At 31.4% G+C, this 24,924-nt stretch overlaps 2 protein-coding genes across 2 annotated transcripts in view; both read right to left on the bottom strand.

Moving 5' to 3' along the window:
- Positions 1 to 12,483, bottom strand: part of LOC135133604 (uncharacterized) — a 151,653-nt gene extending 139,170 nt beyond the window's left edge. The window contains exon 1 of the mRNA XM_064062057.1: positions 12,342 to 12,483. The gene's annotated coding sequence lies outside the window, so the exon portion shown is untranslated. The remainder of the gene's footprint in view (positions 1 to 12,341) is intronic.
- Positions 12,484 to 18,509: 6,026 nt separating this feature from the next.
- On the bottom strand, positions 18,510 to 23,595 carry LOC135133694 (uncharacterized). Its single transcript, XM_064062170.1, has 2 exons — positions 21,776 to 23,595; positions 18,510 to 18,744 (listed from the first exon to the last, which is right to left on the bottom strand). The coding sequence occupies exons 1-2, from the start codon at positions 23,217 to 23,219 to the stop codon at positions 18,710 to 18,712; spliced, it is 1,479 nt and encodes a 492-aa protein (XP_063918240.1). The 5' UTR covers positions 23,220 to 23,595; the 3' UTR covers positions 18,510 to 18,709.
- Positions 23,596 to 24,924: the final 1,329 nt, after the last annotated feature.

Raw genomic sequence — 24,924 nt, 5'->3', positions numbered from 1 at the left:
GAAAAATCCAAAATTAAAAAATAGTAAAAACGAAAATTCGTAAAATTAAAACACCATCGAAATATTGAGAAAATCTGAAAAATCGAAACATGAAAACTTGAGAAAAATCGACAAATTGAAAAATTTTAAATTGAAAATTCTAAAATTTAGAAAATCGTATAATTGAAAAATTGATAAATCGAAAAATCGAGAAATCGAAAAATTTTAAATTGAAAAATCTAAAATTTTAAAAATCGAATAATTGAAAAATTGATAAATTGATAAATCGAAAAATTGATAAATTGACAAATCGGAAAACTGATAAATCCCCAAACAGAAAAATCGAAAAAATGGAAAACAACAAATGAGAAATCGAAAAATCCAAAAACTGAAAAACCAGGAAACTGAACAGTCTAATAATCGAAACGTCGAAATATCGATAAACTGAGAAATGAAAAACAAATGAAAAATTGAAGAATCGAGAAATTGAAAAATCCTAAAACTGAAATGTCGAAAAACTGAAAAATTGGAAAATGAAAAAATCGAAAAACCGAAAAATCAAAAAACCGAGATATCGAAAAATTGAAACATCGGGAAATCGAAACATGAAAAGATGGAAAAATTGAAAAGTCAAGAAATCGAAAAATTGAGAAACCGAAAAATCGAGAAATCGAAATATTCCAAAAAATTTGAAATTAAAAAAATCGAAAAATTTAAATCGAATAATCGTAACGTCGAAATCTCGATGAACTGAGAAATAAAAAAATTGAAAAATCGGAAAATACAAAATTTTAAAAATCTAAAAAGAAAAAAATTAAAAAATGAGAAATCGAGAAACCTACAATTTAATACTCCTATTTTAAAAAATCGAAAAATTGAAGAATCGAAAAACTGAAGAACTAAAAAATGAAAAATCGAGAAATTAAAAAATCCCAAAACTGAAATGTCGAAAAATTCGGAAAACGAAAAACTGAAAAATCGATTGAAAAAAATTGAAAAATTGGAAAATACTTACAAGATTTTAAAAACTGAAAAAGTGAAAAATCAAAAAATGAGAAATCGTGAAATCTACAATTTAATACATCAAAAAATCGAAAAATTGAAGAATCGAAAAATTAAAAAATCCCAAAACTGAAATGTCGCAAAATTCGTAAATCGAGAAACTGAAAAATCGAAACATTGAAAAATTGAAAATCAAAAAAATGGAAAAGCCGAGAAAACGAAAAATCAAAAAATCGAGATATCGAAAAATTGAAACATGAAAAGGTGAAGAAATCGAAAATTCAAAAAGTCGAAACATCGAGAAATTGAAAGCCCAAAATCGAAAAATTAAATATTGATAACTCTTAAATTAAAAAAAAAGATAAATCAAAAAAATCAAAAAACTGAAACATCGGGAAAACGAACAATTGAATAAACGAAACGTCCAAATCTCAATAAAGTGAAAAATGTAAAATTTAAAAAGTTGAAAAACTCAAAATTCGAAAAAAGTAAAAACTAAAAAAAAAAGAAATCGAAAAATCAAAACTTTAAGAACCCGAAAAATTAAATAATCGAGAAATAGAAAAATTCCAAAACCAAAATATCGAAAAATTTCAAAATCGAAAAATCGAAAAATTGAAAAATCGAGAAATAAAAACATGAAAAGATGGAGAAATTGGAAAAATAAATATTGAACAAGTTTAAATTAAAAAAAAATCGATAAATCGAAAAATTGAAAAATCGGGAAATTGAACAATCGAGTAAACGAAACGTCCAAATCTCAATAAAGTGAAAAATGAAAATAATTGAAAAATTGGAAAATAAAAAATTTTAAGAACCGAAAAATTGAAAAACCGAGATGTCGAGAAATCGAAAAATGTAAAATTTAAAAAGTCGAATAACTGAAAAATCGAAAAAATGAAAAACTAAAAAAAAGAGAAATCGAAAAATCAAAACTTTAAGAAACCGAAACATGAAATAATTAAGAAATTGAAATATCCCAAAACCGAAATATCGAAAAATTTCAAAATCGAAAAATCTAAAAATCAGAAAACCGAGAAATCGAAAAATTGAAACATGGAGAAATAAAAACATGAAAAGATCGGGAAATCGGAAAAATAAATATTGAAAAATTTTAAATTTAAAAATAAATCGATAAATCGAAAAATTGAAAAATCGGGAAATTGAACAATCGAATAAACGAAACGTCCAAATCTCAATAAAGTGAAAAATGAAAAAAATTGAAAAATTGTAAAATAAAAAATTTTAAGAACCGAAAAATTGAAAAACCGAGATGTCGAGAAATCGAAAAATGTAAAATTTAAAAAGTCGAAAAACTGAAAATTCCAAAAAATGAAAAACCAAAAAAAAAGAAATCGAAAAATCAAAACTTAAAGAAACCGAAAAATTAAATAATCGAGAAATTGAAAAACCCCCGAAACCGAAATATCGAAAAATTTCAAAATCGAAAAATCTAAAAATTAGAAAACCGAGAAATCGAAAAATTGAATAAAATCGAAAAATAAAAACATGAAAAGATCGAGAAATCGGAAAAATAAATATTGAACATTTTTAAATTAAAAAAAATCGATAAATCGAAAAATTGAAAAATCGGGAAATCGAAACATGAAAAGATGAAGAAATCGAAAAGCCAAGAAGTCAAATAATCGAGAAATCGAAATGCCCCCAAAAATTTTAAATTTAAAAAAATCGACAAATCGAAAAATTGAAAAATTGGGAAATTGAACAATCTAATAATCAAAACGTCGAAATCTCGATAAATTGAGCAGTGAAACAAAAATTGGAAAATACAAAATTTTAAAAACTGAAAAACTGAAAAATCAAAAAATGAGAAATCGAGAAATCGACAATTTAATACATCAAAAAGTCGAAAAATTAAAAAATCCCAAAACTGAAATGTCGAAAAATTCGGAAATCGAGAAATTGAAAAATCGAAAAATCAAAAAAATGGAAAAGCCGAAAAAACGAAAAAACCGAGATATCGAAAATTGAAGGTGAAGAAATTGAAAATTCAAAAAGTCGAAAAATCGAGAAATTGAAAAAGCCCAAAATCTAAAAATTAAATACATATTCAAAATCTTAAATTAAAAAAAAATCGATAAATCAAAAAATCTGAAAATTGAAACATCGGGAAACCGAACAATCGAATAAACGAAACGTCCAAATCTCAATAAACTCAGAAATGAAAAAAATTGAAAAATTGGAAAATAAAAATTTTAAGAACCGAAAAATTGAAAAACCTAGATGTCGAGAAATCGAAAAATGTAAAATTTAAAATGTCGAAAAACTGAAAAATCGAAAAAATGAAAAACCAAAAAAAGAGAAATCGAAAAATCAAAACTTTAAGAACCCGAAAAATTTAATAATCGAGAAATTGAAAAATTCCAAAACCGAAATATCGAAAAATTTCAAAATCGAAAAATCTAAAAATCAGAAAACCGAAAAATCGGAAAATAAATGTTGAAAATTTTTCAATTTAAAAAAAAATCGATAAATCGAAAAATTGAAAAATCGGGAAATTGAACAATCGAATAATCGAAACGTCGAAATCTCGATAAATCGAGAAATAAAAACATGGAAACATCCAGAAATCGAAAAGTCGAGAAGTCGAAAATCGAAATAGCCCAAAATCGAAAAAACCAATATTGACAAATTGAAAAAATCGATAAGCCAGAAAATCGAAAAATTGAAAAATCGGGAAATTGAACAACTGAGTAATCGAACTAAATTGAGAAATGAAAAAAATTGGAAAACCAAAAAATAAAAAAATTTAAAAACCGAAAAATTGAAAAATCGAGAAGTCGTGAAATCGAAAAACAAAAAATTTAAATATTTAAATTTGAAAAGTCGAAAAACTGAAAAATGGAAAATGAAGATGAGAAATAGAAAAATCGAAAATTTAAAAAATCGAAAAATTGAAGAATCGAAAAATTTCAAAATCGAAAAATCAAAAACCGAGCAATCGAAAAATTGAAAAATCGAGAAATAAAAACATGAAAAGATTGAGAAATGGAAAAGTCGATAAGTCGAAATAACCCAAAATCGAAAAAACAAATATTGACAAATTGAAAAAAATCGATAAGACGAAAATGGAAAAATTAAAAAATTGGGAAATTGAATAATCGGAGTAATCGAAATGTCGAAATCTTCATAAATCGAGAAATTAAAAATTGAAACGTCAAAAAATTGAAAAATCTTAAATTAAAAAATTCACAAAATTAAAAAACAGAAAAATCGAATAATCGTAAAATTAAAACACTATCGAAATGTTGAAAAAAATCTGAAAATCGGAAAATGGAAACATCAAAACTCGAAAAACTGTAAAATTTTAAATCGAAAATTTAAAATTTAAAAAATCTAATAATTGAAAAATCCCAAAACTGAAATATCGAAAAATTGGTCAATTGATAAATCTAGAAATTGATAAACTGATAAATCGAAAAATTGGTAAATCGCAAAACTGAATTGAAAACTTCGGAAACCGAAAAACTGGAAAAATCGAAAAATTGAAGAACTGAAAAACTGAAACATCAAAAAGTCAAGAAATGGGGAAATGGGAATGCTAAAAAATTTAAAAATCAAGAAGTCGAAAAATCTACACATCGAAAAGTCGAAAAATCTAAAATTTAAATACCCCAAAAATTAAAAAACTACAAAACCAGAAAATTTAAGGGTCGAAAATTGAAAAATCCCAAAAATTAAATATAGAAAAAAAATTGAGTCATCGAAAAAATGAAGAATCAAAAAACTGAAAAATTCCAAAACAGAAAAATTGTCACAATTTTAATTTTTTTTTTACAAAAATCTGGATGCCTATAGGGTGACACGGATTCATAAGCCACAAGTCGAAAAATTTGGGGATGGCGTCATTCATTGTTGATGGGGATAATCGAACATATTATAGTTAGCGTTTTATCATCCACACGATATTCCTAAAATACATATAAAATTCGACAGCAATCGGTCCTGTAGTTTTGGAGTAGCAACGTTATTGTTAGGTGGTGGTTGTTTTGGTCTTCTTTGGCAGAAATTCTTTATTTTTTCCATTATCTTCTACTTCTAGATATATCATATCTTTTTGTGAAGTAAATAAAATTCGTTGGTCTTGAAAAAGACTATTTTCCACTAAAGAAAGGAAACATACTAAAGAAAAGCACAAATTATGACATGCACGTGAGGTTGCTGAAAGCATATTTACAACAAAAAAATTAATGTCTCTATAACCAGCAACGAGAAAGTACCATACGCAGCTTGACTATGAACATGAACGGGTAAGCTTTTAAGAATTTGATGTCATAAATATTTTCGTAGAACATGAGTCACCTATCGGTTTAGGTTTAATATTTACCTATTGTTATCGGACACTTTGGAAATTGTAAGAAAACTAATTGAGGTATTGTTTTAAAGCGCAATAAAAACTCTCTCAATAATGTGCTCGCAAGCTTAATTCTTTTAACAGTTTAATTTTAGTCGTACGTAACTCCCTTACTGATTTTTCTCACTTGATAATGATACTCGACTTAGTGCCTCCCCAAGATAAAGGTTTAATGAACCACCACCACTATCAAGATGGTCTAACGCGTCAAAGGAAATTTGCGTCTGGCCATGCCCACCATTGTGGTACATAACATTATGTCATGTTTCCGGTTCGTGATAAGGTTAAGGAAAAGGGCCATTGTTTCACAATTACAGGAAAACAAAAACGCGCTCCTGTGATGATATAATCGACGCGATCCTGACGCGTGACGCCGTAGATTTTGACAAAGTTTCTTAATGAGGTAACAAAATTGTTGAAACAATGCGGTTTTGGAATGCAGAATTTGGCTTGAATATTTCATGATTAATATGGGTAGGTGTGGAACTTTCAAATTTACATAAGCAGGCGTTTTTGCTGTAAATGTGTCGATTCGAAATGGTGTTATCAGATGTTGGTTTTGCCAACGCGACGACGGCTGCGATAAATTCCGATTTCATAGGCAATGTGTTTCAGTAATCGTGTTGACATTATCAGGGCGATAATCACTTTTTTAGCGTTTATGTATCACGGGATTTATTTGTAAAGCGAGCCGGCGGTTTCGCTCGATGTTAAAACTGTACCGGAACAATGTAACGTTATCAATGGCTACTTCCTTTATTGTTAGTAGAGCATATGATTGACGGTAGGTTTGTTTTGGGTAATTTTTTTTGGCGCATAATGGATGGATAAATAACAATAAAACAGCGAGTTTGCGGGCAATCGCTAAAATAAATATTGGACACAGTTGATTCATCAGTTTTTTTTATATTTTGATGACAAAATTTCAAATATCGCCCTTCAGAGTAGCTTGCACGTTTTGGTTTTTTTATGATAAAATGATATTAATAGAGATGTATTAAACAACAAAAAGTGTATCAAAGAAATATCGTAAAAAAGCAACATTGTCTTCTGTTTTTTTTTTCCTCTTTTTTGTGTGTTAAAGATTATAGAATCGTTGAAAATCCTCACACTGAACAAAGAACGTATGTAAAGGCCTCTGTTATATTCAATTTTTGTTAGTAGTACAGTTTATTCGAAAACTAATGTGTTTTTTAAAATCAAAATATCCATAAATTAATTTGAAATAGGTACGTCGAATAATTTTAACAGGAGTATTAGTGGAAAATTATCGATACAGTCCTTGGCAGATTTTTTAACAAAAACTAACAATTATTGAAAAAAATGGTTCAGGGTCATATCGCTGGGAGCGCGAAGATATTTATAAAAAAGACAGACAAAAACCTATCTGAGAAGACTGGTTTTTCTAATTTATGAGGACGAATTCGATTTTATACAAATCGTCGGGAACCATAAATGCTATTGTGTCGATGATTATGTTAGAAACTGGCAGATTTGGATTTATATAATTCTTAATATTTCTAGTGCAGGGTATATTTAGAATGTAGGTACGGACTATTTCACTATTACTACACATTTACTGCAATATTTTTAATTTAAATTTCGCGTTGTTAGTAATTAAACTACACAGCCATTTTTTAACACGTATCAGCAGCTAAGATTACTACTACTTACATAATCGTAGTCAGGATATTTCGTTTTTTCGATTTTTCAATTTTTCTATATTTAAATTTCTCGTTTAATATTTTTACGATTTTTTAATTTTTCCTGTTCTTAATTCCAAGTTTTATCTTTTTGAAAGTTTTCGTTTCCCCAATTTTTCAAGTTCTTGATTTTAATTTTTCATTTTCTCGATTTTTTATTTTCATATTCTCGATTTTATATAATGATTTTTCGTTTTTTCATTTCCCGCATTTTTCAACGTTTCTTTCGATCGACTAGTTTTTCGTTGATTCTATTCTTCAAATTTTCAACTTTGTTTTTTCAATTCCTCGATTTTCCAATTTTTTAAATTTTCATTTCGTGGATTTCTCAATTAACCGACTTTTCGACTTCTTTAATTTTCAATATTTCGATTTTACAATATTTAATTTTTTCGATTTTGCTATTTTTCTTTTTTTCAGTTTCTCAATTTTTAATTTTTCGATCTTTCAATTTTTCTTTTAAATATTTTCAAGTTCTTGAATTTTATTTTCTATTTTTTCAATTCTTTTATTTTTATTTTCTCGATTTTATATCACAAATTTTGGTTTTTCCATCCTTCTCTTCTCTTTTTCAATGTTTCCTTCGATTTTATAATTTTTCGTTTCATCAATTTTTCAAATTTTCAATCTTCGATTTTTCAATTTTTCAATTTTCGTATTTCTCATTCCATTTTCCGATTTCTTAAATGTTCAATTGTTCGATATTTAAATTTCTTCGTTGATTCTATTCTTCAAATTTTCAAACTTATTTTCTCAATTTTTCCATTTTCCAATTTTTAAATTTTTGTATTTCTCTATTAACCGACTTTCCGACTCTTTTAATTTTCAATATTTTGATTTTACAATATGTATTTAGTTTTTCCGATATTGCTATTTTTCGATTTTCAGTTTCTTAATTTTTAATTTTTGGATTTTTAAATTTTTCGTTTCCTCAAGTTTTCAAATTCTTGAATTTTATTTTCAATTTTCTTAATTTTTTTATTTTTACTTTCTTGATTTTATATCAAAATTTTTTGTTTTTTCATTTCCATTAATTTTTAATGTATCTTTCGGTTTTATAATTTTTAAAAATTTTACTCAATTCTTCAAATTTTAAATCTTTAATTTTTCAATTCCTCGATTTTCCAATGTTTAAATCTTCCAACCTCGCAATTTTTGAGCTTCTCAATTATCCAATTTTCCGATTTCTTTTATTCTCAACATTTCGATTTTACAATATTTCGTTTTTTCCATTTTGCTATTTTTCGATTTTCCAGTTTCTCAATTGTTAATTTTTCGATTTTTCAATTTTTCGTTTCCTCGATTTTTTAATTCCAATGTTTAAATCTTCCAATTTTGCAGTTTTTGGATTTCTTAATTATCCAATTTTCCAATTTTTTTAATTTTCAATATTTCAAAGATTTTTCAAAGTTTCATTTTTGATTTTTCCATTTCACAAGTTTACAATTTTTCCATCTTTTGATTCCAAAAATCAAAAAATTAAAAATCGAAAACCAAAAATCTGAAAAAATTGAAAAATCGAAAACTGCAAAAATGAAAAATTGGAAAATTACAAATCGAAGAACTGAAAAAACGAAAAGTTAAAACATTGAAAAACTAAAAATCGAGAAATTTCAAAGTTGGAAAAAATTAAAAAATTGTAAAATCGAAAAAGTATGCAATCGTCAAAATTGTAATATTGAAAGATCGAAAAATTGAGAAATTATCGAGAAATTGGAAAACTTAAAATTGAAAAACTGAAAAATGGAATAAATGAAAAATTCTGAAACCGTGAAACTGAAAGTCTGAAAAATTTTGCATATTATAATTATTATTAGATACATATTTAAAATGAAATCTATAAAAATTGAACTGAAAAATTTTATACTGAACAAACGACAAAATTAAAAATTCTAGAAGTTGAAAAATCGAAAGTTGAATACCGAAAAATTGAAAAATCCAAAAACTGAAAAATTTCACATTAAAAAGACAAAAATTATAAAATTTGAACATTGAAAAATCGAGTGATTTAAAATAAATTAATTAAATTGAAAATTTGAAGAAGAGAAAAATTAAAAACTGAAAAATTTCAAAATCGGTAGATCTAATAACAAAAAAAAAAATCGAAAAATTTTAAAAATTGAAGAAAGGGGAATTATAAAACAAAAGAAATCGAAAAGATGAAATGTGGAGAAATCGAAAAATCAAAAATTGAGAAATTGAAAAATTGACGAATCGGAAAAACGAAATATTGTAAAATTAAAGAAAATAAAAACCGGACTCAAAAGTTGCAAGAGGTGGAAAATTAAGGAATCAAAACATTGAAAATTTAAAAATTGAAAACTCGAGAAATTTTAAAATGAAAATTTGAAAAATCCCAAATCGAAACAAATATGAAAACGAAAAATTGAAAAATCGAGAAACTGAAAAATCTAAAAAACGATAAAATTAAAAATTCTAAGTTGAAAAATCGAAAGTTGAAAACCGAAAAATTGCAATTAGGAAAATTGAACCATCGAAAAACTGAAAAATTTCACATTGGAAAGAGAAAAATTATAAAATCAGAACATTAAAAAATCAGTCAAAAAATTTAAAAAATTGAAAAATGAAGTAATTAAAACATCGACAAATTGGAAAAATGGCGTAACTGAAAAAAAATATACAAAAATCAAAAATCTGAAAAACTGAAAAATTCAAAAATTGAAAAATTTCAAAATTGGTAATCTAATAAAGAATAAAAAATCAAAAATTTTAAAAATCACAAATGAAAACTCCATAAATTGCACAATTTTCGAATTGAAAAAAATGAAAAACTGAAAAATCAGAAAAATGGAAGATCGATAAATTGCAAAATCGAAAAATAAAAAATGAAAATTAAAAAACTGAAGAAGTGAGAAATGTAAACCTTAAGAAATCGAAAAGATGAAATGCGGAGAAACCGAAAAATAAAAAATTGAGAAATTGAAAAATTGACGAATCGGAAAAACGAAAAATTGTAGAAATAAAGAAAATAAAAACCGAACTCAAAAGTTGCAAGAGTTGGAGAATTAAAAAAAAATTGAAAAGTTAAAAATTGGAATCTTCAGAAATTTAAAAAAAAAAAATTGGAGAATCCCAAATTGAAAAAATTATGAACACGAAAAATTGAAAAATTGAGAAAATAAAAAATCTAAAACAACCAACGACAAAATTAAAAATTCTAAGAGTTGAAAACCGAAAAATTGAAAAATCTAAAACCTGAAAAATTTCACACTGAAAAATTATAAAATCGGAACACTGAAAAATTTATCAAAAAAATTAAAAATTGAAAAAGGAAACAATTAAAACTTCAGCAAATTGAAGAACTGAAAATTCGAACAATGGAGTAATTGAAAAAAAAAATAATAAAAAACAAAAATTTTTAAAAAGTGAAAAATTTAAAAATTGAAAAATTTCAAAATCGGTAGATCTAATAAACAATAAAAAAAACTGAAAAATTTTAAGAAGCAAAAATTTAAAAAACCATAAATAGCAAAATTTTCGAATTGAAAAAAATGAAAAATTGAACAATCGGAAAAAAGGAAGATCAAGAAATTGCAAACTCCAGAAATAAAAATTGAAAATTAAAAAAATGAAGAAAAGAGAATTCTAAAACTCAAGAAACCGAAAAGATGAGATCGAAAAATCCACAAATTGCAAAATTTTCGAATTGAAAAAATTGAAAAATTGGGAAAATGGATGATCGAGAAATTTAAAAATCGAGAAAAAGAAATTGAATAATAAAAAATTGGAAAAACAAAATCCAAAACTTTAAGAAATCGAAAAGATGAAATGCGGAGAAATCGAAAAATTAAAAATTGAGAAATTGACGAATCGGAAAAACGAAAAATTGTAGAAATAAAGAAAATAAAAACCAAACTCAAAAGTTGCAAGAGCTGGAAAATTAAAGAATAAAAAAATTGAAAAGTTAAAAATTGAAGACTTGAGAATTTTAAAACGAAAAATTGAAAAATCCCAAATCGAAAAATTGAAAAATTCAAAAACTAAAAAATTTCACATTGAAAAGAGCAAAAATGATAAAATCAGAACACTGAAAAATCAATAAAATTGAAAAATGAAATAATTAAAACATCAGCAAATTGAAGAACTGAAAATTCGAAAAATCGAGTAACTGAAAAAAAATATAATTAAAATCGAAAATTTGAAAAACTGAAAAATTGAAAAATTTCTAAATCGGTAGATCTAATAAACAATAAAAAAATCGAAATATTTTAAAAATCAAAAATTGAAAACTCCATAAATTGCAAAATTTTCAAATTGAAAAAAAGGAAAAATGGAAGATCGAGAAACTGAAAAATCGGAAAATAAAAATTGAAAATTAAAAAATTGAAGAAACTGAAGAAATGAGAAATCGAAAAATCAAAAACTGAGAAATTGAACGAATATAAAAAACGAACTCAAAAATTGCAAGAGTTGGAAAATTAATGAATCAAAAAATTGAATAGTTAAAAATTAAAAACTCCTGAAATTTTAAAATGAAAAACTGAAAAAATTTTGTTTGAAAAAAATATATAAAAGTTGAAAAACTATTACTGAAAGATCAAAAATGGAAAAATTAAATATCGAGAAATTGAAAAATCGAATAAGTTTTAAAATCCAAAAATGAAAACATTCTAAAATCGTAAAATTGAAAAACTGAATAATAATAATTAGTTACGTAAATTTCAAAAAGATACAACGTTCAGTTAGATGGGCGACCTAATCCGACCCTGGAATCGGAGCAAGAATATTCACTTTAATGGGCACTGTTACTACCGCATATTGCAGTAATTTTCGCCACTTCTATCCACTCTACGGTTCTGTAACCTCATAACAACAGCCCTTTGTAGTTAACAAATAGTAAGATTGTGAAAGTTAATAACCACTTCGGGCCATAATCACACCGTAAGCTTAGCCGAACTATATACAGCGAAAATATTTAAAGACGCTCGTTAGCTCAAAAAGGCAGTCTACCACTTATTTATTTAGTGAGTCGCACGTTGAGGAATGCATTTTTCCTCAAGACAAACAACAGTTACGATAAAGTAGGCCTTCTTAGCAATCACCACATAAAAATTAAATTATGATGGTTACTACAGCCGTACTCATGTAGCCGTTATGCAGGATTTAAGTACCCGGATTTGGAGTTATTACCCTACATATGGGCCATTACACCTGTGGTACTTTAACACAATGACTCAATTCGCTTACTATTATTATTATCATCATCATCATACAGTGAACGTCATTCTAGCCGCTGCTGTAATAAACAAACAAACACAGACCTTGTACGTCCCTCCGTCCACTTTTTCGAAAAAGTCCTCAAACAACGCCACTAAACGCACTCATCTCGGCAGGCATTCCGTAAACAAAAACGGCACAAGTTTTCATTCATCACTTCCAACACAACACACCTAGTTCGGAGATGTTGAAATTACTGGTACGAAGATAAATAGATACAACTAAGACCTACGTCAGTCAAATACCTCAAGTAAACAAAATGTAACGAAGAAGGTCGTACTTCCTAGCTTAAGCCGCACAGGCTAAAGGAAAGGTAACACGTATTAATCCGGCAGGTATTCGAATTCTTCTTCTCCAGAATGCGTCTAGTAGTCAACCTTCAATTCATGAGCCTACCAGAAATCGGCAGTGCGAGGATCTAACCAGGACGTGTTAATTTGTTTAAGGACGGTTTCGGGCTCTTCTGGTTTGCTAGATTTGCATAAATAATAGCGCTTGTATGGTAATTGGCGAGTTGAAGGATCAAGTACCACCCAGATACGTTCCCTTTGACACCCAGAAACTCGTTTCGGATGCTTATTAAAATAATGAACTGTTTTTGCGTGTTGTTGTATACAATTTGATTAAGTTGAGTTATGCGTGTTTATTGTAAAAGTTGCTGTTGTGTGAATGCAAATGGGGAATTGAATTTATGAGAAAGTGGTTTTAAAATAATCGGTAATTATAGTAAGGTAATGTTATGTTATTAAGGTGAGTGCTAAATGCGGAGAATAATGTCGTGTATATTACGCAAATTAAATGGAATATTAGATGAGAATAATTATTTATAGCTTTCTACTAAATGTGTTAGGTTAATTGAATTAAATTTGCCGGTTGCGTAAAATTGGCTGCGAAACCGAAATATATGGATTTATTCTTTTTTTACACAAAATTATTATTTTAGTAGGTTAGTGGTATGGGATTAGTATGCAGGTGCGTATAGTGTGTTGCATATCCGCTACAACATGAGTGTTTTATATTATTATTAAATTTCGTTTTTGAAAGAATCTTGGGGCACCTACTTTTCTTTAACATGTAGAAAACTTTTGAGGACCCCTGGTGCCTTATTTTTCAGAGAATTAAAAAAAAACTTGGAACCCTCCTTTTTTTTTCAAGAATTTGAAAGTATCTTGGAAGAGAAATTTAGCGGTCCTGCTATTTTAATTTTCACATACTTTGAACTTTTTTTAATTAGATTCGACCACTTACAATAGAATTGAATTTTCATCACCCAATAAGTACAATAAGCCAATGAAATGCAAACGCAGGTAGGTGGGATTAATTGTACCTTTTAGTCTATTTTACCATTGTTTGTCAATATAAAATCCACTCTTCGTCTCTCAGCCAATAAAATGCGTGCTTAATTTCATTGGTTCTTAATTAAAGACGAATCTCATCATGACAAACATGACACTCTAGCTAGAACAGGTAATGTAACCGTAAATTATGTGTGATTAAAATTTTACCGGAAATATCCAGAATTCAGCAGAGACTTTCAAAAATAAATACCAACTTAATAAATGTTATAAATTCAGAATATTTAAAGTTAGGGTCAACACCAACACAATATAGTAAACATTCAAAATTTTGAGAAAAATGATTTTGATTAAGAAAATTAAAATCCTGAGATCAGAGCCGTTTTGGCAAAAAATAAGAACCAAATAATAATTTTTTTATCGTTTTTGGAACAGTTTGAAAGAATCTCCGGGGTCCTTCTGTTTTAGCTTCTAGTGTAGTTTTTTCGAAATATGCTGTTTTGTATTTTTAAAAATTAAAAAAAAATCTTTGAGGCCTCTGACGTCGTTTTTAATTTTTAAAGAAAATATTTTGGCGGGTCCCTGATGGTTCGTTTTCGAAAAATTTTACAGGCTTCTATTTTTTTTAAAGCATATGAAAAAAAAATTGAGGGCCCCTGGTATCCTATTTTTAAAGAAATTTGAAAAAATCTTGCAGGTTACTAGTAGGTACCAAAAAATCTCAGGGCCCCTTTTTGCTTTAGTAATTAAAGATTTTGAAAAATCTTGAGAGCTCCTGGTACGTTTTTTTCGAAATATGAAAAACTTTTAGGGGCATTTGCTGTTTTATATTTTTCAAAATTCAAAAAAGCTTTTGATGTTCGTTTTTGAAAAATCTTGGAACCCTGCTGTTTTTTCAAGAATTTGAAAGTATCTTGGAAGCTCCTAATAGTTATACTTTTTAATAATAATAGAGAAATTTAGGGGTCTGCTACTTTAATTTTCACAAAATTTGAACGAATCGCTGGAACCCTTGTTTTTTTTTGAAAAAAAAATTACAGGATGTTGGTGTCTTTTTTTATAGAATGTAGAAAAATGTTGAACCTTGGTGTCTTATTGTTTATACAATTTGAAAACATAATTTTTTAATTGTTATTGGAATAGTTTGAAAGAATCTCGGGGGTGTTTCTGTTTTATTTGGAAGAATTTCAAGAATCTTGTGGAGTTCTAGTGTTCTTTTTTCGAAATATAAAAAAATCTTGGGGGAGTTTGCTGTTTTATATGTATTTAAAAAAATTTAAAAAAATCTTTGAGGCCTCTGATGTCGTTTTTAATTTTTACGGAATTTGAAAATATTTTGACGGGTCCCTGATGGTTCGTTTTCGATAAATTTCACAGGCTTCTAATATCTTTTTTTAAAGCATACGAAAAAAATTTTGAGAGGCCCTGGTATCCTATTTTTAAAGAATTTTGAAAAAATTTTTTGGGATCACTGATGGTTCGTTTTCGAAAAATTTTACAGGCTTCTATTTTTTTAAAGCATATGAAAAAAATTTTGAGGGCCCCTGGTATCCGATTTTTAAAGAAATTTGAAAACATTTTTTGGGAACACTGATGTTCGTTTTTTGATAAAATTTGAAAAAATTTCGCACGTTACTAGTAGGTATCAAAAAATCTCAGGGCCCCTTTTTGCTTTAGTAATTAAAGATTTTGAAAAATCTTGAGAGCTCCTGGTACGTTTTTTTCGAAATATGAAAAACTTTTAGGGGCATTTGCTGTTTTATATTTTTAAAAATTCAAAAAAGCTTTTGATGCTCGTTTTTGAAAAATCTTGGAACCCTGCTGTTTTTTCAAGAATTTGAAAGTACATATCTTGGAAGCTCCTAATAGTTATACTTTTTAATAATAATAGAGAAATTTAGGGGTCTGCTATTTTAATTTTCACAAAATTTGAACGAATCGCTGGAACCCTTGTTTTTTTTTTTGAAAAAAAAATTACAGGATGTTGGTGTCTTTTTTTATAGAATGTAGAAAAATGTTGAACCTTGGTGTCTTATTGTTTATACAATTTGAAAACATATTTTTTTAATTGTTACTAGAATAGTTTGAAAAAATCTCGGGGGTGCTTCTGTTTTATTTGGAAGAATTGCAAGAATTTTGTGGAGTTCTAGTGTTCTTTTTTCGAAATATAAAAAAATTTTGGGGGAGTTTGCTGTTTTATATGTATTTAAAAAAATTTAAAAAAATCTTTGAGGCCTCTGATGTCGTTTTTAATTTTTACGGAATTTGAAAATATTTTGACGGGTCCCTGATGGTTCGTTTTCGATAAATTTCACAGGCTTCTAATATCTTTTTTTAAAGCATACGAAAAAAATTTTGAGAGGCCCTAGTATCCTATTTTTAAAGAATTTTGAAAAAATTTTTTGGGATCACTGATGGTTCGTTTTCGAAAAATTTTACAGGCTTCTATTTTTTTAAAGCATATGAAAAAAATTTTGAGGGCCCCTGGTATCCGATTTTTAAAGAAATTTGAAAACATTTTTTGGGAACACTGATGTTCGTTTTTTGATAAAATTTGAAAAAATTTCGCACGTTACTAGTAGGTATCAAAAAATCTCAGGGCCCCTTTTTGCTTTAGTAATTAAAGATTTTGAAAAATCTTGAGAGCTCCTGGTACGTTTTTTTCGAAATATGAAAGACTTTTAGGGGCATTTGCTGTTTTATATTTTTAAAAATTCAAAAAAGCTTTTGATGCTCGTTTTTGAAAAATCTTGGAACCCTGCTGTTTTTTCAAGAATTTGAAAGTACATATCTTGGAAGCTCCTAATAGTTATACTTTTTAATAATAATAGAGAAATTTAGGGGTCTGCTATTTTAATTTTCACAAAATTTGAACAAATCCCTGGAACCCTTTTTTTTTGAAAAAAAAAAAAATTACAGGATGTTGGTGTCTTTTTTGATAGAATGTAGACAAATTTTGAATCTTGGTGTCTTATTGTGTATACAATTTGAAAACATATTTTTTTAATTGTTACTAGAATAGTTTGAAAAAATCTCGGGGGTGCTTCTGTTTTATTTGGAAGAATTGCAAGAATTTTGTGGAGTTCTAGTGTTCTTTTTTCGAAATATAAAAAAATCTTGGGGGAGTTTGCTGTTTTATATGTATTTTAAAAAATTTAAAAATATCTTTGAGGCCTTTGATGTCGTTTTTAATTTTTACGGAATTTGAAAATATTTTGGCGGGTCGCTGATGGTTCGTTTTCGAAAAATTTTACAAGCTTCTAATATCTTTTTTTAAAGCATACGAAAAAAATTTTGAGAGGCCCTGGTATCCTATTTTTAAAGAAATTTGAAAACATTTTTTGGGAACACTGATGTTCGTTTTTTGATAAAATTTGAAAAAATTTCGCGTTACTAGTAGGTATCAAAAAATCTCAGGGCGGCTTTTTGCTTTAGTAATTAAAGATTTTGAAAAATCTTGAGAGCTCCTAGTACGTTTTTTTCGAAATATGAAAAACTTTTAGGGGCATTTGCTGTTTCATATTTTTAAAAATTCAAAAAACTTTTGATGTTCTTTTTTGAAAAATCTTGGAACCCTGCTGTTTTTCTTCAAGAATTTGAAAGTATCTTGGAAGCTCCTAATAGTTATACTTTTTAATAATAATAGAGAAATTTAGGGGTCTGCTATTTTAATTTTCACAAAATTTGAACGATTCTCAGGAACCCTTTTGAAAAAAAATTACAGGATGTTGGTGTCTTATTGTTTATACAATTTATAAATCTTGGAAGTTTCTGTTGTTTTAGTTTCTAAAGAATTTGAAAATATTTTGAGGGCTCCACGTAACAGTATCTTGGAAACTCCTAATATACTTTTTAGAAATATTCAAGAAATTTAGGGAATCTGCTATTTTAATTTTCACAAAATTTGAACGAATTTCTGGAACCCTTTGTGTTTTTCTTTTTACATATGAAAAAATCTTAATAGCTAATGTTTTGTTTTTGAAAAAATTTTAGGTGATGTTGGTGTCTTTTTTTACAGCATGTAGAAAAATTTCGAACCTTAATGTCTTATTGTTTCAGCAATTTGAAAACATTTTGGAGACCCTAGTGTTCTGTTTTTGAAAAAGAAATTGAAAGAATCCTGGAGTATTTTCAGTTTTATGTTTAAAAATCAAAATAATCTTTCAATTGATTTTGGAATAGTTTGAAAGCATCTTGGGGGCCCTTCTGTTTTATTTGAAAGAATTTCAAGAACCTTGGAAGTTCCTAGTGTAGTTTTTTCGAAATATGACAAAATCTTGGGGAAATTTGATGTTTTAATTTTTAACGAATTTGAAAATACATATTTTGCGAGCTCTGGATGTTTTTTTTTTTCAAAAAACTCTTAGGGGCTCCTAGTGTCTTATTTTAAAGCATACGAAAAGTTTTTGAGGGTTTCTGGTGTCCCATTTTTGAAGAAATTTGAAAAAATCTTGGGAATCCTGATGTCTTGTTTTTTGATAAAATTTGAAAGAGTCTTGAGGGTTACTAGTCAGGATCAAAAAATCTCAGGGGCCATTTTTGTTTCAATAATTACAGATTTTGAAAAACCTTGAGAGCTCCTCGTACCCTTTTTTCGAAATATGAAAAAAATTGGAGGGCATTATATTTTTAAAAATTCAAAAAATCATTGAAGCCTCTGATGTTCGTTTTTGAAAGAATCTTGGGAGCCTCTGCTGTTTTAATTTTTAAAGAATTTGAAAATATTTTGGGGCTCCTAATATTTTGTTTTCTAAAATCTTAGAAACTTCTAGTGTTTTTTAAGCATGTGAAAGAGTTTTTAGGCGCCTCGATTGCCCTGTTTTTGAAGGAATTTGAAAAAATTTTGGGAGTTACTTCGTAAAGAATGTCGAAGGCATTTTCTGTTTCAGTGATTAAGGAATTTGAAAGAATCTTAAAAATCTTTGTATAATATATTTCAAAGAAAAGTGTCCGAATTACAAAAGTTATACAAGGCACCACTGGTACGCCATATATTTTTTACGTCGTTCCGCTCAGCTGTTCCTCTTCTCTCTGCGCCGGTCCACGCCAGCGGCGCCAGCATCACGGGGGCCGGTCCAGTGGCGGCCACGTGGCGGCAGCGATAACAGTCGGCTACGCTACCAGCCTCCGCGTCCCCGTGGAGCGAGTTGCCCTAAAAGAAGAGGGACCAGTTAACAAACAAATTAGGCTAAATCTCGCCTCAACTATTCCCGAGTTAGTAACCCTATATAACTTATTCTAGACTTATAATAACATAACCTGTTGCTAGGGGATACTAAGACAGCAACGTAGTGATCTTAGAATTCCACTAGCTGACCTTATGACGAAGAACCCTCATGGCTAGTCTCAGATTCTCCGTCGGATTCTGAACTAACTCTCACGTTGTAGGGCTTTAGCTTATCGAGGGAAACGACTCCTCTGTAGCTTCTCTGCGATCGAGAAGAACCTGTCATGTCCTCGACTACATAGCGATCATGTGTCAGGACTTCTGTAATGACAAAGGGCCCACTATACTTTGGCAGAAGCTTCTTGCTTTGGCCCTGGTTACTAGCAGCAATCGTTCGCACTAGAACCTGTTCACCTTTCTTATACGTTCGCCCCGCACGTCGATGTGCATCGAAGGAAGCTTTGCGTTTGCTTTGATGGGCGTCTATACGAGCTTTTGCGTTCGCTCTCATTGCTTGGACGTCTCCTGCATTCTCTGGTTCAATTGCCACTTCGTTGGCCAGAAATGCAGTACCAGTGCTTCTTGGCACGCATCCGAACAGCAACTCGTACGGCGATTTTCCCGTAGACGAATTCGCCGTAGAATTCAGTCCCCATCGCACTGCCGAGACGGCTTCGTCCCATCTTTGTTCATCTTCCATAGATGACGCCAGTGAGGCTAATATCGTGCGGTTGTAACGTTCAACCTGACCATTTGCTCTCGGGGTTGCCGTTGCGTTCAAAACATGCTTTATGTTTAGAGTCTTGCAGTATTCCGTGAACTGCTTACTAGTAAAACAGCTACCTCTATCTGAGATGATTCTTCTAGGAACACCAAAATTGTCTATCATGCTATTCAAGAAGTTAACCACGAGTCGTGCCTTAGTTGATGGGACTGCCTTCATGAACACGAACTTTGTAAAAGCATCTACAAGCACTATTAAATATGCATTCTTTCGTTTCGACTTGACAAAAGGGCCCAGATGATCAACGTGAAGTGTGTCAAAGGGCACCGCAATTTTCTCGATAGGGTGCATGTAGCCTGGCTTTTTCCCACCCATGTCTTTGTTGTACAAGCACGGTAGGCAACTCGATATATACTTCTTGACGTATCTACGCATTCCAGGAAACCAGTATGATGCCGATATGGCCGATATCGTCTTCATATCTGCCAAGTGGCCATTCTCGTCATGGAAATGCGAGACGACGTTTCGTCTTGCCGTCTTAGGCACAACCCACTTATTCCCGTTGTTTGTAATCTTATACAGTCTATTGTTGATAAGACGATAGTTTGCATGTATATCTCGTTCTTCCTTATCCTCTGGCTTCCGTTGCAGAGTCTCGATAAGGTACTTGCACCTATCGTCCAACATCTGAGCGGTTAGAACCCAATCATCTTCGTTGATGTTTACGGCACCTGCAATCGTTACTTCTAAACCGACAGGGTTTCTGCTCAAAGCATCAGCGTGTGACATTTTGTGTCCCGGACGATATTCGACGTCAAACGTATAATCTTGGATGCTTAGCCACCATCTTCCAATTCTAGGGACCAAATCACGCTTCGATAGAGTGGCGCGAATCGCGCTACAATCCGTCACAACCTTAAATTTCAGACCAATCAAATATATTCTAAATGCTTTCAATGTATACACCACTGCCATTGTCTCTAACTCGTATGAGTGGTATCGTTGTTCTTCCTTCGTAGTCTGTCTGGAATAATATAGTACTGGTCGAACAGTACCGTCCCTTTGCCTTTGTAATAGAATGCCACCTATTCCCCATTTGGATGCGTCAGTGTGAACCTCCGTCGTCAATTGCGGGTCGTAAATCGCCAATAGAGGTCGTGATGTTAATGACTTTTTGAGGGCGTCAAAAGCTATCCGTTGTTCGTCACCCCATGTGAAAACAGTGTCCTTTTTTGTTAGGATTGTTAGCGGTTTAGCGATTTTAGCGAAATCTCTAACATACTTTCTGAAATAACTAGCCAAGCCAAGAAACTGTCTGACACCGCGTACATCAGTCGGCGTTGGGAAATTCTCGACTGCGACTGTCTTTGCTTTCCCTGGTCGTATGCCTTGGCCACTAATCTCATGTCCTAAGTATTCAACTTTTTCCATAAAAAACTGGCACTTGGCCGGGCGTAAAGTAAGTCCAGCAGTGCGAAGTGACTGTAAGACCAGTCTTAGATTAGCCATGCCACTTTCGATGTCTTCTGTCGGCAGCAATATGTCGTCCATATAAGCTAGCGCCTTCCCGTAACGCAAATTCCCCAAAACCTTGTTTATAGTTCTTTGGAACACAGCTGGTGCGTTACACAATCCAAGTGGAACTCTGAGGAATTCGTAGTGACCGTCTGGAGTGACAAAAGCCGTTTTAGGAACAGAAGAAGCTTCTATTTGCAATTGGTGGTATCCGCTGGCCAGGTCCAGACTTGTAAAGTACCTACATCCTTTCAATTTTTCTACGAATTCGTCAACGTGTGGAAGAGGGAACCTGTCCTTTACTGTTTTGGCGTTTAAGGCTCTGTAGTCGACGCACATACGCTGCTCACCGTTTTTCTTCTTCACGAGGACTATAGGGCTCGAGTAAGGCGAATCCGATTCTTGGATGATCTCATTTTCGAGTAGATCTTTTACGATGTCTCTCACAACTTGGCGTTCATAGTGAGAGAGACGATATGGCCGATAGACCACAGGATTGTCATCCTGAAGATGTATCGACATCTTCAACACGTCGGTTTTGCCTAGATGTTTAGTGGTTGACGCAAAACAATCGCTAAATTCGTTTATTAAACTAACTAAATCACGGACCTGCGTTGGCGTGAGATGTTGATTGTATATCAGATTATGGAAATCGAAAACATCGACTACATCAACGGATTGTGTCGCTAACGGCAATGCAGTTGTTACTTTTGACACCGGAGACGACTTTTCCTCAAAACAAACTACAGACCTAACTAAGATTGTTTTGGGACTTACCTCGATATGCCGGTACGAAAGATTCGTGATGGCGACGTAGCCATCCTCCCCCCTTCGTAATACATTCGTGTACGACGTGTTCTCCATCAGGCAGCGGTCGTAAGCCACCTCTTACGTATACGTCGTCGGCACAGGCACCTCGAGAAGTCACGGCGACGAGAGCCGTTGTTCTCGGTTCTAACACGATTGATTCCTTTGCCCATAAAGGAATTTTCCTGGGAGGAACATCGAGAGTTTCGCACAAGTCACTTCCTCTTTGGGTAACTCGTACGGTCTGTCCAGAAACAATCATCATGATCTCATCTTGATTTAAGAAAGTTTGGCCCACCAGCACAGGAATTTCTTGAGCAGTATTGGGTACTATCAGGCTCTCAACTTCAGCCTCTGCACCATCTATCTTGAGTCGGATGGTCAGTTTTCCGAGAGTTTTCGTGGCTACTCCGCCGTAACCTATTACATATTTCGTGCAGGGACTGCGTTCCATGTTCAGCATGTTGGCGGTATCTTCCCGGATCAGAACAGCGCCGCACCCCGAATCAACATATGCCTGGGAGGGCGTTTCATTAACCCAGCAGTCAAAAAAATAACTACTGTTGACGGGTGCCAAGTCTTTCTCAAGGACAACTTGATTCTTGATGGACTGCCTGCGGCAATCTTTTGTAAGGTGGCCCAACCGCTTACAACTGGCACATTCCACTTTGGGTTTCGGACACTTATCGGCAAAGTGACCCTCATCCCTACAGTTATAGCATTTTGGGGGTCTTCTGGCCGGTGGTTTCGCTTTTTTTGAAGGCGGCTCATTCGATCGCTCCCTTTCGCTCAAAGGACGGCGATGTGCAGTTGTAAACGCAGTTTTCGCTACAGTCGTGCTCGAGACGGACTTTTCAGGTTTTAGAACAGAGATATATTCAGCGTAGAGCCGGTCTGGGCTCGTATATCTACCTGCTCTGGCCCCTGCTTGGACGCTTGGATCTTCAATACCATCAATAATACACGACACGGCTCTATGTCCATTAATATCGCAAGCATTTGTAAGTTCTACCTTGTCAAAGTAATATCTTTCCCATGATTCTGTAGGCAACTTCATCCGATTTACGAGGGCACGTAACGTAGTGGCGAAATCTCTGTGTTCAGGGAAGGATTTTACGAGCAATTTCTTCCACTCTTTCCAACTCAGTCGATATGTTGATAAATTATCATACCAGCGTCGAGCTAATCCACTTAGACGACTCTGCATTAAAAATATCATGGTTGGCTCATCCCAGTTATTAATTTTTGCCAACTGTTCGATTTTTGCGATCCATTTCGCTGAACTCAAATTTGGATTTCCAGGCGTGAACTCGGATATACTTTCCGGTTTTATAGCAACCCTAATTCCACGATGGTGTTTGTCTTTCGCCTTTGTTTGGTGCTTAATCAACTTTTCCACCAACGCTTCTAACATGACTTATGGTCGCTGCCCCGGCTCGTACCAGGTGCGGGACGCTTTGGAAGGTGATCGAGTACGCTTCTGTCTGCGCTTGTAGTTCCCATCCGCTGAACTCGATCTGGAGCTCGAGCTACTGGAGTAACTATCACGATCCATCGCATTCACATCACTCCCGAACTCTCACAGAAAAGCACAAGGGCTATCCCACCGCTGCCCTATAATATATTTCAAAGAAAAGTGTCCGAATTACAAAAGTTATACAAGGCACCACTGGTACGCCATATATTTTTTACGTCGTTCCGCTCAGCTGTTCCTCTTCTCTCTGCGCCGGTCCACGCCAGCGGCGCCAGCATCACGGGGGCCGGTCCAGTGGCGGCCACGTGGCGGCAGCGATAACATTTGGAGCTCTTGGTATCTTTTTTGAGATATGAAAAAGTGTCGGGGGCATTTGCTGTTTTAATCTTTAAAGAATTTGAAAAAATTTTGGGCTCCTAGTCGCTGTTTAAAGCATGTGGAAGAATTTTGAGGGCCCCTAGTATACCATTTTAAAGGAATTTGAAAAAATCTTGGGAATCCTGGTTTGCTTTTCAAAAAATTTGTAAAGAATCTCGGGGGCCCTTTCTGGTTCAATGATAAAAAATTTGAAAGAATCTTAAAAATCCTCGGAGCTCCTGAATTTGAAAAATAAAAAAATCTTGGGGGGATTTGCTATTTTATATTTTTAAAAATTGCAAACATTTTTGAAAGAACCTTCTGGTGTTTTGTTTTCGAAAAAATTTAGAGGTTCCTAGTGTCTTATTTTAAAGCATATGAAAGAATTTTGAGGGGCCCTAGTGTTCTATTTTTGAAGAAATTTGAAAAAAAATCTGGAACCCTGATGTTTTTTGACAAAATTTTAAAGAAACTTGGAGGTTACTAGTCAGTAGCAAAGGATCTTAAGGGCCCTTTTTGTTTCAGTAATTAAAGATTTTGAAAAACCTTGACAGCTCCTGGTGCGATATTTTTCGAAATATGAAAAAAATTAGGGAGCATTTGTTGTTTTATATTTTTAAAAATTAAATAAACCTTTGAAGTCTCTGATGTTCGTTTTTGAAACAATCTCGAGGGCCTCTGCCGTTTTAGTTTTTAAATAATTTGAGGGCTCCTAACGTTTTGCTTTCGAAAAAATCTTACAGGCTCCTTGTGTCTTATTTTAAAGCATATGAAATAATTTTGAGGGCCCTGGTGTCCTATTTTTGAAGAAATTTGAAAAAATCTTGGGACCCTGATGTTTTGTTTTTTGATAAAATTTAAATGAATCCTGAGGGTTACTAGTCAGTATCAAAGAATCTCAGAGGCCCTTTTTCATTCCGTAATTAAAAATTTTGAAAAATCTTGAGCTCCTGGTACCTTTTTTTTTGAAATATGAAAAAACATTGGGAACATTTGCCGTTTTATCATTTTAAAAATTAAAAAAATCTTTGAGGCCTTATTTTTGAAGAAATTTGAAAAAATCTCGGGAACCCTGATGTTGTGTTATTTGATAAAATTTGAAAGTATCTTGGGGTTACTAGTCGATCTGAAAGACTCTCAGGGACCTTTTTGTTTCAATAATTAAAGATTTTAAAAAATCTTGAGAGCTCCTGGTACCCTTTTTTCGAAATACGAAAAATTTTTGGGGGCATTTACTGTTTTATATTTTTAAAATTTTTAAAAATCTTTAAAATCTCTAATGTTTGTT

Source organism: Zophobas morio, unplaced genomic scaffold (genome assembly GCF_036711695.1).
Source record: "Zophobas morio isolate AGI-343-1 ecotype UQ-CSIRO unplaced genomic scaffold, CSIRO_AGI_Zmor_V1 ptg000022l, whole genome shotgun sequence".
Classification (NCBI taxonomy): Eukaryota; Metazoa; Arthropoda; class Insecta; order Coleoptera; family Tenebrionidae; genus Zophobas; species Zophobas morio.
This window is presented reverse-complemented; position numbering and strand designations above follow the sequence as displayed.

Bases quoted from the DNA above. Each gene is read 5' to 3' on its own strand.
- LOC135133694 (XM_064062170.1), bottom strand. From the start codon at position 23,219: ATGTTAGAAGCGTTGGTGGAAAAGTTGATTAAGCACCAAACAAAGGCG. The intron at 18,745-21,775 runs GTAAGTCCCAAA...CTCTTCTTTTAG, and splicing joins TTTCGTACCGGCATATCGAG to GGCAACTCGCTCCACGGGGA.